Source organism: Heteronotia binoei, chromosome 5 (assembly GCF_032191835.1).
Source record: "Heteronotia binoei isolate CCM8104 ecotype False Entrance Well chromosome 5, APGP_CSIRO_Hbin_v1, whole genome shotgun sequence".
Taxonomy (NCBI): Eukaryota; Metazoa; Chordata; class Lepidosauria; order Squamata; family Gekkonidae; genus Heteronotia; species Heteronotia binoei.
In genome coordinates this window covers 13,764,177-13,778,008 of record NC_083227.1, presented here as the reverse complement: position 1 = coordinate 13,778,008, position 13,832 = coordinate 13,764,177, and the positions used below count along the sequence as shown (strand labels likewise).

Genomic DNA, 13,832 nt, shown 5'->3' with positions numbered 1-13,832 from the left:
GAATGTTGGCAATTTGATCTCTAGTTCCTCTACCTCTCCAAAACCCAGGTTGAACTTCTGGTAGTTCCCGATCTACATACTGCTGAAGCCTAGCTTGAAGGATCTTTAATATGACCTTGCTGGCATGTGAAATGAGTGCAATGGCGTGATAGTTTGAACATTCCTTGGCATTACCTTTCTTTGGGATAGGAATATAAACTGACCTTTTCCAATCCTGTGGCCACTGTTGTGTTTCCCAAATTTGCTGACATAATGTGTGCGTCACTTTAACAGCATTGTCTTTTAGGACTTTGAATAGCTCAACTGGGATACCATCATCTCCGCTCGCTTTGTTGTTAGTAATGCTTTCTAAGACCCATTTGACTTTACACTCCAGGATGTCTGGCTCAAGATCAACAATATCACCGTCATGGTTGTTAAGGACATTGAGATCCTTCTTGTAAAATTCTTCTGTGTATTCTTGCCACCTCTTCCTAATCTTTTCTGCTTCTGTTAGGTCCCTACCGTTTTTGTCCTTTATCATGGCCATCTATGCATGAAACGTTCCCTTGATTTCTCCAATTTTCTAGAAGAGATCTCTTGCTCTTCCCATTCTATTATTTTCCTCTATTGCTTTGCATTGTTCCTTCAGGAAGGCCTCCTTATCTCTCCTTGTTGTTCTCTGGAAATCTGCATTCAGTTGGGTGAACCTTTCCCTTTCACCTTTGCCTTTCGCTTTCTCCTATTGCTATTTAAATAGCTACTCTGACTGAATCTCTTTTCAGACTTTGGACATTCAAAAAGTTTGTCTCCTGTGTGGGATCTTTCATGGTTTTGAAGAGTGCTACTACAACTGAATCTCTTTCCAAACTCTGAGCATTCAAACTGTTTTACTCATGTGGGTTCTTTTATGCCGCTTAAGATGGCTACTGTGACTGAATTTCTTCCCACATGTTGAGCATTCAAAGGGTTTCTCCCCTGTGTGGGTTCTCTGATGCTGTTGAAGATTGCTATTCAGACTGAATCTCTTTCCACACTCTAAGCATTCAAATGGTTTCTCCCCTGTGTGGATTCTCTGATGTTGTTTGAGATACCCCTTCTCTCTGAATGTCTTTCCACACACTGAACATTCAACAGTTTTCTCCCCCGTGTGGGTTTTTTTATGCTGCTGAAGACTGCTACTCGAACTGAATCTCTTTCCACACTCTGAGCATTCAAAAGGTTTCTCCCCTGTGTGGGTTCTTTGGTGCAGTTGAAGATGGGCTCTCAGACTGAATCTCTTTCCACACTCTGAGCACTCAAACGGTTTCTCCCCTGTATGGGTTCTATTATGCCTTCGAAGATGGCCTCCAGTACTGAATTTCTTTCTACACACTGAACATTCAAAAGGTTTTTCCCCTGTGTGGGTTCGCTGGTGGACCTGAAGATTGCTAGTTGCACTGAATCTCTTTCCACACTCTATGCATTCAAAAGGTTTCTCCCCTGTGTGGGTTCTTTGGTGGAGTCGAAGATGGCCTCTCAGACGGAATCTCTTTCCACACTCGAAGCATTCAAAGGGTTTCTCCCCTGTGTGGGTTCTCTGATGTATTTGAAGACCGGCAGTCATACTGAATCTCTTTCCACACTCTGAGCACGCATAGGGTTTCTCTCCTGTATGGGTTCTTTTATGCCTTTGAAGACTGCTACTGCAACTGAATTGCTTTCCACATACTAAGCATTCAAAAGGTTTCTCCCCTGTGTGGGTTCTTTGGTGCAGTTGAAGATGGCCTCTCAGAGTGAATCTCTTTCCACACATTGAGCATTCAAAAGGTTTCTCCCCTGTGTGGGTTCTCTGATGGAGTTGAAGACTGCTACTTGTACTTAATCTCTTTCCACACTCTGAACATTCAAAGGGTTTCTCCCCTGTGTGGGTTCTTTGGTGCAGTTGAAGATTGCTACTCATACTGAATCTCTTTCCACACTTTGAGCATTCAAAAGGTTTCTCCCCTGTGTGGGTTCTTTGGTGACGATGAAAACTGCCACTCATACTGAATCTCTTTCCACACTCTGTGCATTCAAAAGGTTTCTCCTCTATGTGGGTTCCTTGGTGCAGTTGAAGACTGCCACTTGTACTGAATCTCTTTCCACACTGTGAGCATTCAAAAGGTTTCTCCCCTGTGTGGGTTCTTTGGTGGCGTTGAAGACAGCCGCTCATACTGAATCTCTTTCCACACACTGAGCATTCAAAGGGTTTCTCCCCTGTGTGGGTTCTTTGATGCTTTTGAAGATTGCCATTCATACTGAATCTCTTCCCACACTGTGAGCATTCAAAAGGTTTCTCCCCTGTGTGGGTTCTCTGGTGCAGTCGAAGATGGCCTCTCTGATTGAATCTCTTACCACACACTGAGCATTCAAAGGGTTTCTCCTCTGTGTGGGTTGTTTGGTGCAGCTGAAGACTGCCACTTGTATTGAATTTCTTTCCACACACCGAGCATTCAAAAGTTTTCTCTCTCTTTTGTATTCTTTGGTTCACAAGAAGCTGTGATTTATATTTGAAGTACTTTCCACACTGAATCAAATTACTTCTCTTTATTATACCATGCTTTGGAAGATGTACATTACACTTTCTTCCACCTCTCTTCTCAACCATATGGCTGCCTTTCTTTCTCTTACGTCTGCCTCGATTCCTGACTCTTTCCTTCTGGTTTTCATTTGTAATTCTATCTGGCATTTGCTGATGAAGTTCTTCACCTTCCTCGTTCTTCTGATCATTCTCTGCTGGAATAAAGAGAGAGAAAGAGAGCATAGCATCTTGGAATACAGGTATGGTCCAAAGGCATCTGTGTGACTGACATAGGAAAGGATTAACGGCCCTTAGCCATGTCCAGCTTGACTGACCTTAACTAACCCCTCATATTTCCCCTGAAGTTCCAGAATTTAATGATTTAAAAGTTGGGAACTGAGAAATTGAGACCTGGCCCCTTTCAGAATCTTTCTGAGGGCCCTAAATCCATGGCCAGATCTTGCACTAGGTGAACTAGGCAACTGCGTAGACCGCAGACTCAGAGGGTACAGAATCAGGTCCAGAAAGAGGAGTTTGAGTCCAGGGGTATCTAACACAGCTTTCCTTGGTCCCTCCTCCATCCTCCCAGAGTCTCAGAACGGCAGAGCTTCCATGCCACATGCCACCAGAAGAGCACCACCCATGGAAAGGGAAAGGATTTTTTAAAAGAAAAAAAAACCCACTCAAGTTTGTAGTTGTAAAAATCCCCCACCTCTGTGCTGATCATGGGATGGTCTGTCTGTCTTGCTTGGATTTTTTCTTTTCTTTCTTTTCCCCCCTTCCCCCCCTCCGGTGGTTATTGGGCTTTAGTTCAAACCTTCCAGGTCACCCTGAAGTTCACTTCTGTTTTCTGCACTCACCAAAGCCAATGAAAGGGTTGGTTTCCATGAGATTCAAAGAAGAAGGAAATAGTTCCTCTTAGCTGTTGGAGGTATTTCCCCTCAGTTGTTTTTCTAGTCAGTCATGCAGTGCTGGCGCTTCCGGACGCCCAGACAGTAAGTTATGCAGTGCAGTGGAATCCGGAAGCACAAGCACTGCACGACTGACTCGAAAAGCAACTGTGATTGTATCACTTGTTAGTCCCAATATTACATCTGTGCCTGACGAAGCATTCTGGGAAACGTTTCATTTACTGGTCCACTATTGTGCTTGGGTTTCCAATTTTGGGACATCTGGAATATATTGGTCATCTACAAGAAAATTTCGTTTTACCGCATTGGACTCCATGTGAGCGCATGAGTAAAAATAGAGCGCTTGCTCCTTAAACTACGGAGAGGCATGTATCTCGCAAGTGGAGTGGCATTAGAAAATGACTGTTTTGGTTCAGATCAGCATTGTGATTTTGCGACTGTGTGTGCATATAAAGTTGTATTTTTCGCACAGTAATCTTGATCAGCTATTTTTCATGTGTGTATAAATATATCAGTATTTGCAGCATTCAGCCGTGAGCCTTGTGCTTTTGTATTTTTGGTCTTCAAAATGGCGGCAATTCGCACCTTTGTCACCCAGAAAAGATTTTATTTTTATTTATTTATTTAGTGAATTTATAGTCCGCCTTTTCCCAAGATGGGCTCAGGGCGGATTACAACACAATAAAACAGTTAAAATCGCACAATAAAAGATCTTTACCCAGAGAAGCCATGATCCCATAGTTCTCCAGCATGACTTCCCGGTAGAGAGCTTTTTGTTCCTGATCCAGCAGGGCCCACTCTGCCTCGGTGAAATGCACGGCCACCTCCTCAAAGGAAAAGGGACTCTGAAAGAAAAAGCAGATTCTCTCATCAGAGATGGTGCCAGGCAGAGACTGCAGACTGGGAGGGCACGGGTTGTAGGGCTTGGCATGTGTAAAGGGATTGGCATTCAAAGCCTCTCTCAGCCAGAAACCCAGAAAGTACTATTCTCCCTTTCTCCCAATACGAGAACTTGTGGGCGCGCCATGAAATTGCTGAGCAGTCAGGTTAGAACGGATAGAAGGAAGTCCTTCTTCACCCAAAGAGTGAGTAACGCATGGAATTCACTGCCACAGGAGGTGGTGGCAGCTACAAGCATAGATGGCTTCAAGAGGGGATTGGATACACATATGGAGCAGAGGTCCATCAGTGGCTATTAGCCACTAGATGGAATTCTCTATTTTGGGGTGATACTCTGTATTCTTGGTGCTTGGGGGGGGCACAGTGGGAGGGCTTCTGGTCCCACTGGTGGACCTCCTGATGGTGCCCTGGTTTTTTTGGCCACTGTGTGACACAGAATGTTGGACTGGGTGGGCCATTGGCCTGATCCAACATGGCTTCTCTTATGTGACACAGAGTGTTGGACTGGATGGGCCACTGGCCTGATCCAACATGGCTTCTCTTATGTGACACAGAGTGTTGGACTGGATGGGCCATTGGCCTGATCCAACATGGCTTCTCTTATGTGACACAGAGTGTTGGACTGGATGGGCCACTGGCCTGATCCAACATGGCTTCTCTTATGTTCTTATGTGACGCAGTGTTGGACTGGATGGGCCACTGGCCTGATCCAACATGGCTTCTCTTATGAAATCACATCTCCCCCAAGCCCCAACCTGCCATCCGTATTCCAGCATCCGGTTTCCCACAGCAGCCTGCCAGATACCGCTATAAGCAGGGCACAGAAGCCAAATTTCCCCATCATTGTCTCCCAGAAAGTGTTTTTTTCTGTCCCAAAAGATGGAGGCTCCCTTTATTGACCAGGTTGAGTCCCTGAGGAATTGCCTTCTGTGAATTTGCCTAATCCCCTTTGTAGAGGCATCACAATGGGTGGACATAAATTAACTCTCTGTGTTGTGTGAAGAGGCTTTTAATTGGGTGAAGAAGTCTTTAAGGCCCTTTATGGCCTGGGGTATGCATATCTTCAGGACTGCCTCTCCCCATGCACCCCCTCCCCCACCCCGCCCTGGGCACTGCAATCAGCTACACAACATCTTCTTGTGATCCCTGGGCCTGCCTGGCTTTGATGAGGGCCAGGGCCTTTTCGGTCCAGGCCCCTACCTGGTGGAATGAGCTCCTGTTGGGAGATCCGGGCCCCGCGGGACCTATCCAAGTGCCACAGGGCCTGTAAAACGGAGCTCTTCCACCAGGCTTTTCCTAGATCCAGCGAGTGGCCTATGAAGCCATCGCTTCCCCAGCACCTGGCACTCTACCATCAAGGTGCTCAAGCTCTGTCGAAAGCTTCCAGCCTACACGACGTTGTGTGGTTCGTTGCGCTATCGCTCTCGAATCTGACCGACATTTCTGTGGCGATGATGTTTCTGAAGCGATTCGTTTTAATGTTGTTGTAATGTTGTAAGCCGCTCTGAACCCGCTTGTGGGGTAGAAATTGAAACATTAAATCTATCACGAGCGGGCATGGCGGCTCCATGCTCTGGCAGGTGTGTCAGGCGGCCGTGATGTATGGTGGAGACCCAAGGGGTGTGGGTGGGGCCCCGAGGGGTGTGGGAGGGGCTCCCAGCAGAGTCCCATCTCAGCCAGGACGGGACACAATCAAACTAAAATTTTTCTCCCTAATCTAATCTCTCTACCCATCACATTCACTAGGTACCCCAATCGGATCCAGGCACAAAGAGTCCTTGTCACAGGAGAGGGCATCTTGGGCACGCTCCTGGGCCTGTGTTCTTTGCCCTTGTGCCAAGGAAGCTCCTTCTGCCTCAAAGAATGTTGCTTCTGTCTTCAGGGATGGTCCCCACATCTGAAACAGCAGCAAGGGAGAGGGGTAAGAGATGGAATGGAACAGACTGAGGAATAGATCCTGCCCCACTTCTACCCTCTGCACCCTTCTATCAGCAGACTTGGTGAGTTATCAGGCTGCTGAAGGAGGCTGTAAAGCCTCCTTTTGGACAATATATCTCTCAGGGACACTTTAGGATAAGGCCAGACAGTGGTGGAATTCTAGCAGGAGCTCCTTTGCATACTAGGCCACACACCCCTGATGTAGCCAATCCTCCAAGAGCTTACAAGGTTCTTTTTTGTAAGCTCTTGGAGGATTGGCTACATCAGGGGTGTGTGGCCTAATATGCAAAGGAGCTCCTGCTAGAATTCCCCCCCCCCGAGGCGAGATATTGTTGATTGGACATATGGGAGGAAATCCCCTCACCTCTTCTTTCTGATTCTTCTCCTCTGCCTGACTCAGGAGGAAACCTTCGGCCAGGGCCACCGCCTGGGAACTGGTCTCCGGCCCACATCCTCTGACCCAGCACTGCATTTCCTGGGGCAGGATGGTCAGGAACTGCTCCAGGATCACCAGGTCCAGGATCTGCTTCTTGGTGTGCCTCTCTGGCTTCAGCCACTGGCTGCAGAGTCCATGGAGCTGGCTGCAAACCTCTCGGGGTCCCTTGGCCTCATGGTAGAGAAACTGCCAGAAGCGTTGGCAGAGGACGTCAGAGGCCGTGGTGTCCTTATCCAGGGTCTCTATCACAACTCTTTCCCAGAATGCAACACCACTCCCAGCTGGGAAGAGAAAGGGGAATTTGTTTGCTGTCTTGCCAGTTCCAGGTCCTCCTGAGTCCTGCTCTTCCATCTCCTGCTCCTTCCATTGAGTCACCTCCATCTGTGAAAAGAGGCCTTTATTCCCTTGTCTGTGAAGACAGGCTTCTCTCTGGGGGGGAAGGAGAGCCACAGACAATAACACTTCACAAGAAATGAGTGGAGATTCACCACCAAACATCACAAACCTTCATATGATCATTGGACATGTGAGAATTGCCTGGCTGGATCAGAATAAAAGTGCTTCTTGAGAATGTAAAAAGGTAAAGTAAAGGTAGTTCCCTGTGCAAGCACCAGTCGTTTCTGACTCTGGGGTGGCGTTGCTTTCACAACGTTTTCATGGCAGACTTTTTCACAGGGTGGTTTGCCATTGCCTTCCCCAGTCATCTACGCATTTCCCCTAGGAAGCTGGGTACTCATTTGACCGACCTCGGAAGGATGTTAAGGCTGAGTCTACCTGGAGCTGGCTACCTGAACCCAGCTTTCGCCGGGATGGAACTCACGTCATGAGCAGAGAGCTTAGACTGCAGTACTGCAGCTTTACCACTCTGTGCCACGGGGCTCTTTCTTGAGATTGTAGACTGGGTTTAATATCATGTTGCTGTTTGGTGTAGTGGTTAAGTGTGCAGACTCTTATCCGGGAGAACCAGGTTTGATTCCCCACTCCTCCACTTGTACCTGATGGCATGGCCTTGGGTCAGCCATAGCTCTGGCAGAGGTTGTCCTTGAAAGGGCAGCTGCTGGGAGAGCCCTCTCCAGCCCCATCCACCTCACAGGGTGTCTGTTGAGGGGGAGGAAGGGAAAGGAGATTGTAGGCCGCTCTGAGCCGAAAGGGCAGCTGCTGTGAAAGCCCTCTCAGCCCCACCCACCTCACAGGGTGTCTGTTGTGGGGGGAGAAGGTAAAGGAGATTGTAGGCTGCTCTGAGCCTCTGTCCTTGAAAGGGCAGCTGCTGTGAGAGCCCTCTCCAGCCCCACCCACCTCACAGGGGGTCTGTTGTGGGGGAGGAAGGGAAAGGAGATTGTGAGCCGCTCTGATCCTCCGTCCTTAAAAGGGCAGCTGCTGTTAGAGCCCTCTCAGCCCCACCCACCTCACAGGGTGTCTGTTGAGGGGGAGGAAGGGAAAAGAGATTGTAGGCCACTCTGAGCCTCTGTCCTTGAAAGGGCAGCTGCTGTGAAAGCCCTCTCAGCCCCACCCACCTCACAGGGTGTCTGTTGTGGGGGAGGAAGAGAAAGGAGATTGTAGGCCGCTCCGAGCCTCTGTCCTTGAAAGGGCAGCTGCTGTGAGAGCCCTCTCAGCCCCACCCACCTCACAGGGTGTCTGTTGTGGGGGAGGAAGATAAAGGTGATTGTAGGCCGCTCTGAGCCTCTGTCCTTGAAAGGGCAGCTGCTGTGAGAGCCCTCTCAGCCCCACCCACCTCACAGAGTGTCTGTTGTGGGGGAGGAAGGGAAAGGAGATTGTAGGCCGCTCTGAGCCTTTGTCCTTGAAAGGGCAGCTGCTGTGAAAGTCCTCTCAGCCCCACCCACCTCACAGGGTGTCTGTTGTGGAGAGTAAGATAAAGTAGATTGTGAGCCGCTCTGAGACTCTTGAGTGGAGGGTGGAATATAAATCCAATGTCTTCTTTTGTGTTACATACCAAGATATTTTAAATATGCTGCCTTGGCTTCTTTTGGGGAAGATAAGTGTCTGTGTTTGGCTTTTTAGAGATGTTACAAGCTTAGCCTCTCATTCCTTTGGCTCCATCTGTTCTGGGGGCTAATTCTTGAGGTAAATCCGAGCCCCCAAAAGACAAGAGGGACTGGCGAGGACTTTCCCCTTCCACGCATCTCTTCCATAGGCCCGAAGTATTAGGCAACGACTCTGTCCAACCGCCCACCTGAGAGGCCCCAACTCACCCAGACAGAAGGACCAGCTGCCTTTGGGAACAAGCCAAACCTTGCCCTTGAAAAACTCTGGATGGTCTCTAAGTGTGTCAGGAGAGATGGCCGCCCAAAGCCACACCGGAGGAGGGCAAACGTAAACCTGATGCTGACAAAGAATGGGATTGTGCCAGGAGTGTGGTTTGTATCCATGATGGGAAATTCCAGGAAATTTGGGGCTGGAACCTGGGGAAGGTGGGGTATACTGTCCTCATATGAACATATGAAGCTGCCTTACACTGAATCAGACCCTGGGTCCATCAAAGTCAGTATTGTCTACTCAGACTGGCAGCGGCTCTCCAGGGTCTCAAGCGGAGGTTTTTCACGCCTATTTGCCTGTACGCTTTTTAGTTGGGAGATGGTGGGGATTGAACCTGGGAACTTCTGCTTACCAAGCAGATGCTCAACCACTGAGCCACCGTCCCTCCCCTAAAGTCAGTCTTGTCTATTCAGACTGGCAGTGGCTCTCCAGGGTCTCAAGCTGAGGTTTTTCAAGCCTACTTGCCTGGACCCTTTTTAGTTGGAGATGCCGGGGATTGAACCTTGGACCTTCTGCTTACCAAGCAGATGCTCTACTACTGAGCCACCATTCCTCACTCCAAAGCAGCCGCTTTCTGGCCTCAAATTCATCTCTGGAACCTGGTGAGCGATTGTAATTCCATTCGCAGCCCCACATCTGGCAGATGAAGAAGAAAAAGGCACTGGATTTGTCCCCTGCCCTTCACTCGGAGTCTCAGAGCCACTTACAATCTCCTTCCCTTCCTCTCCCTACAACAGACACTGTGAGTTAGGTAGGGCTGAGAGAGCTCTTGAGAGAACTATGACTGACCCAAGATCATCCAGCAGCTGCAGGTGGAGGAGTGGGGAATCAAACACGGTTGTTCAGATTCAAGTCCGCTGTTCTTCATCCCTACACCAAACTAGTCAAAATGTTTGGCATTCTGGTCAACCAATCAGCATGAAGGAGTCAATCCCATTTGATCCTGTCTGGGCCTCCTAGCCACCAAAAGGTGAGCTTTGTATTCTTGTGGGCATCCCCCTTAGCTAGACCTGAACCCACGGCTCCTGGGACTGTGCCTTTGTGTTTCTCCCTGAGGTGTTGCCTGGGGGTCTGCAGCTGTCTCACCTGGGAAAAGATGGTGTTCCTCCCACCGAAACCCCAGTCCAAGAAGGAGAATTTGGCATTATGTTATGGCTGCCTCCGCCAAGTGAGCTGTGGAGGGATGGGTCAGGGGCGATGTGGCTGGATCAGCCCTGTTCTCTCTCTTGCGTTCAGTTGGTGGGCATCGTTGGCACTCCCTGGTGTTTACATCCTTCCAGCCAGGGTACTCACAGTGCTGTATGCCCATGTGCCATTTGTTTCTCCTGTTCCTGTATCTGTGGGAGGAGCAGGAGGAGGAGAAGTAGAAGAAGGAGGAGGAGAAGGAGGAGGAAGAGAAGGAGAAGAAGAAATTGGATTTATATCCCACCCTCCACTCCGAATCTCAAGAGTCTCAGAGCGACTCACAATTTCCTTTATCTTCCTCCCCCACAACAGACACCTTGTGAGGTGGGTGAGGCTGGAGAGGGCTCTCACAGCAGCTGCCCTTTCAAGGACAACCTCTGCCAGAGCTATGGCTGACCCAAGGCCATTCCAGCAGGTGCAAGTGGAGGAGTGGGGAATCAAACCCGGTTCTCCCGGGTAAGAGTCCACACACATAACCACCACACCAAACTGGCTCTCCAAGGGGGGGGGGGCATATCAGCATGCCCCGCCCCTCTCTGCCAGTCAGAGGGGAGTGACCTGGTGCTGTGCTTTATGGGCACTGCTGCTGACACCCTGATCTTCCCTGGCATTGCCGGGCTCTCTGCCCCTTGGCCACAGAGTTTCTGCAATTTTCTGCTTGTTTGTTGGGCGGTCCTGGGACACCAGCTGGTAGCTCTGGCCCCACACTGGGTCCACGTCAGGGCCTGAAGATGGGGCTGTGGTTGATTCCAGTGGAGGCAGGAGTTCTCTTCCCCCATGTCCCCGTTTTACTCATCCAACAGGGGGAAAGGCCAGCTTTTCAGTTTGGGCTTTTGGCACATTAAAATGACCAGCAACGAAACATCAGGTTCACACATTTCATTTTGCTTGTACCGAGATTGTCACTCTTCCTTCCCCCGCCACAGAAAAAAACATCTCAAATTCCATTTGCAAAGTGGAACAAAACTGGTGCCTAAGAGGGCTGCCAACCTCCCAGAATTACAACTGACAGAAATGAGTTCTCTGGAGAAAATGGCTGCAAGGGGGGAGGTGGGGAGCAGTGTTCCATCTATGTTGGGTCAGTGTGAGCTAGCTCACCATTTTTTAGCCTCCAGCTTAGGCCTCGGATTCAGTGGGAGCTCACAGAAGCACAGTTCCCAAATCTTTCTGAGAGTTTCCCCTCCTCCTCCTGAGAGTTCCACCTCCTTGTCCGTTGAATAGCAGGTGCAGCTGCATAACAACCCCTGGATGAGCTCCACCACCTATTTTTCTACAAAATGGCCCCTGCTCCAGCTCATGCATTTTTGTCTCCGCTCAGGGGGGAAAACGGCCCCGGAGCCACTGAAGTATGCTCTTGACTGCCAGTAGCTCACGAAGTAGACGTTTGGCTCACAAGACTCCACAGTAGGGTTGCCAATCCCCAGGTGGGGGCAGGGGATCCCCCGGTTTGGAGGCCCTCCCCCTGCTTCAGGTTCATCAGAAAGCAGGGGAGGGGAGGGAAATGCCTGCTGGGCACTCCATTATTCCCTATGGAGACCGATTCCCATAGGGAACAATGGAGAATTGATCTGCAGGCATCTGGGGCTCGGGGAGGGGGGCTGTTTTTTTGAGTAGAGGCACCAAATTTTCAGCATTGCATCCAATGCCTCTTCTCAAAAGACCCTCGACGTTTCAAAAAGATTGGACTGAGGAGTCCAATTCTATGAGCCCCAAAAGATGGTGCCCTGCCTATCCTTCATTATTTCTAACGGAGGGAAGGCATTTAAAAGGCGTGCGGTCCTTTTAAATGCAATGGCCATAACTCTCTTTGGAGTTCAATGATGCTAGTCACAACCTTGCTCCGGGCTCCACCCCCAGTCTCCCGGCTCCACCCCCAAAGTCCCCAGATATTTCTTGAATTGGACTTGGCAACATTACTCCACAGCTTAGAGGAGAGTTGGGAGGGAGGGCTCTATGGTCTGGTTCCCATCTGAAGTCCCTCCCTGTCTCCAAACCGGGCATTTTCCTGATTCCACCCCCTCCCGTGAATGCCCATCTATTTGTCTGGAGTTGGCAACCCCCAGCCTTCCTCCTTTCCAAGGTCTCAAAGCTTCCCCCTCCCCAATGACTTACTCCAAAGGAAACCTCCTGAGAATCCGGCCGCCAGGCTGTTCCCTGCTGTTTCTCTGCAGCCTCCCCATTCAAAAGCAAGCCCCTCCCACAGGAAAAGCGCCTTTCCTCTCCTCTGCACCCCCCCCTCCTTGCTCGGCCTCTCTAGCAAGCACCTCTTGGTGGTGCACAGTGGGTTGGTTGTTAACCCTTCCAGTGCTGCAGTCCCCTGGCCATGAACTCTCCTCTCGAAGCCCCAGAAACAGAAGAAGAGGAAGAGGAAGGAAGGAAGGAAGGAAGGAAGGAAGGAAGGAAGGAAGGAAGGAAGGAAGGAAGGAAGGAAGGAAGGAAGGAAGGATTTATATCCCGCCCTATACTCCTAATCTCAGAGTCAGTGGCCACAGTCTCTTTTACCTTCCCCCCAACAGACACCCTGTGAGGTAGGTGAGGCTGAGAGAGCTCTTACAGCAGCTGCCCTTTTCAAGGACAACTCCTACAAGAGCTATGGCTGACCCAAGGCCATTCCAGCAGGTGCAAGTGGAGGAGTGGGGAATCAAACCCAGTTCTCCCAGATAAGAGTCCGCGCACTTAACCACTACACCAAACTGGCTCAACCCCTGCATAGGAAAGAGGAAAACAGCTGGCAGGGGGAAAAACAGGAAGGAAGAGCGGGGAAGGAGGGATTTCCTATCCTGGAGTTGGCAACCCCGCCTCCTAGAAGGAACTGCCCTGTGGGACAAGGCTCATCCTAACATAGAGTTCTCTAGGTCCATCAACAGGGCGAAGGACTTGGGGATATTCAGTCATGGAAAGGGGTCTGAGGGGAGTATTTGAAAGGCTTCGCACTAGACTTTGAATCCTGGTTTAGCCCTGTCCCCACTAAAATCATATAGAATCATATGAACAAAGCAGGAGTCAAGTGGCACCCTTAAGACCAACCAAGTTTTATTGAGAACGTAAGCTTTCGTGTGCTCTCTAAGCACACTTCATCAGACGAGGGGATCAGGTATTGTGGGCTGCGATACATGCAGTCTGTTGTTTAGGAGTGCAAACGGGCTGTGGTCACATGATACAACAGTGTGCCTTGGCCATTTGGTCTGGATAGCCATAAAAGGTAATAAAGTTCCCTGCCGATTGGTGTCTTTGCAAATCGCAGAAGGACATGTGTTTTCTAGTTAAATTAGGCTACCTAATTTACTCGCCGACATAGGGGTTAGGGGGTTGGTCTTACAATGGCTTTCCTCCTTCCTCATGGGTCGGGGACAAAGGGTGGCAATTGGGGGTGAACGATCCCAGAGGCGCACACTAGACTGTGGGGTGCCCCAGGGAGCAGTTCTCTCCCCGATGTTATTTAACATCTATATGCGCCCTCTTGCCCAGATTGTCCGGAGGTTTGGGCTGGGTTGCCATCAATATGCAGATGACACCCAGCTCTATCTGCTAATGGACGGCCGGCCCGCCTCTGCCCCGGGGAGCCTGGATCAGGCCCTACAGGCTGTTGCAACATGGCTTAGGCTGAGTGGGCTGAAGCTGAACCCAGCGAAGACAGAGGTTCTCTGTGTGGGTCGTGGCGCTCTGG

General features: G+C 49.9%; 2 protein-coding genes across 2 annotated transcripts in view; both read right to left on the bottom strand.

The window, feature by feature from the left end:
- LOC132571070 (zinc finger protein 436-like) overlaps nucleotides 1-13,832 on the bottom strand; it is a 342,318-nt gene that overhangs the window by 31,237 nt on the left and 297,249 nt on the right. The window lies entirely within an intron of this gene.
- Nucleotides 860-7,129, bottom strand: LOC132571724 (oocyte zinc finger protein XlCOF6-like). Its single transcript, XM_060238520.1, has 4 exons — nucleotides 6,635-7,129; nucleotides 6,083-6,229; nucleotides 4,151-4,277; nucleotides 860-2,736 (listed from the first exon to the last, which is right to left on the bottom strand). Exons 1-4 carry the CDS (start codon nucleotides 7,085-7,087, stop codon nucleotides 860-862), a joined length of 2,604 nt encoding a protein of 867 aa, XP_060094503.1. The 5' UTR covers nucleotides 7,088-7,129.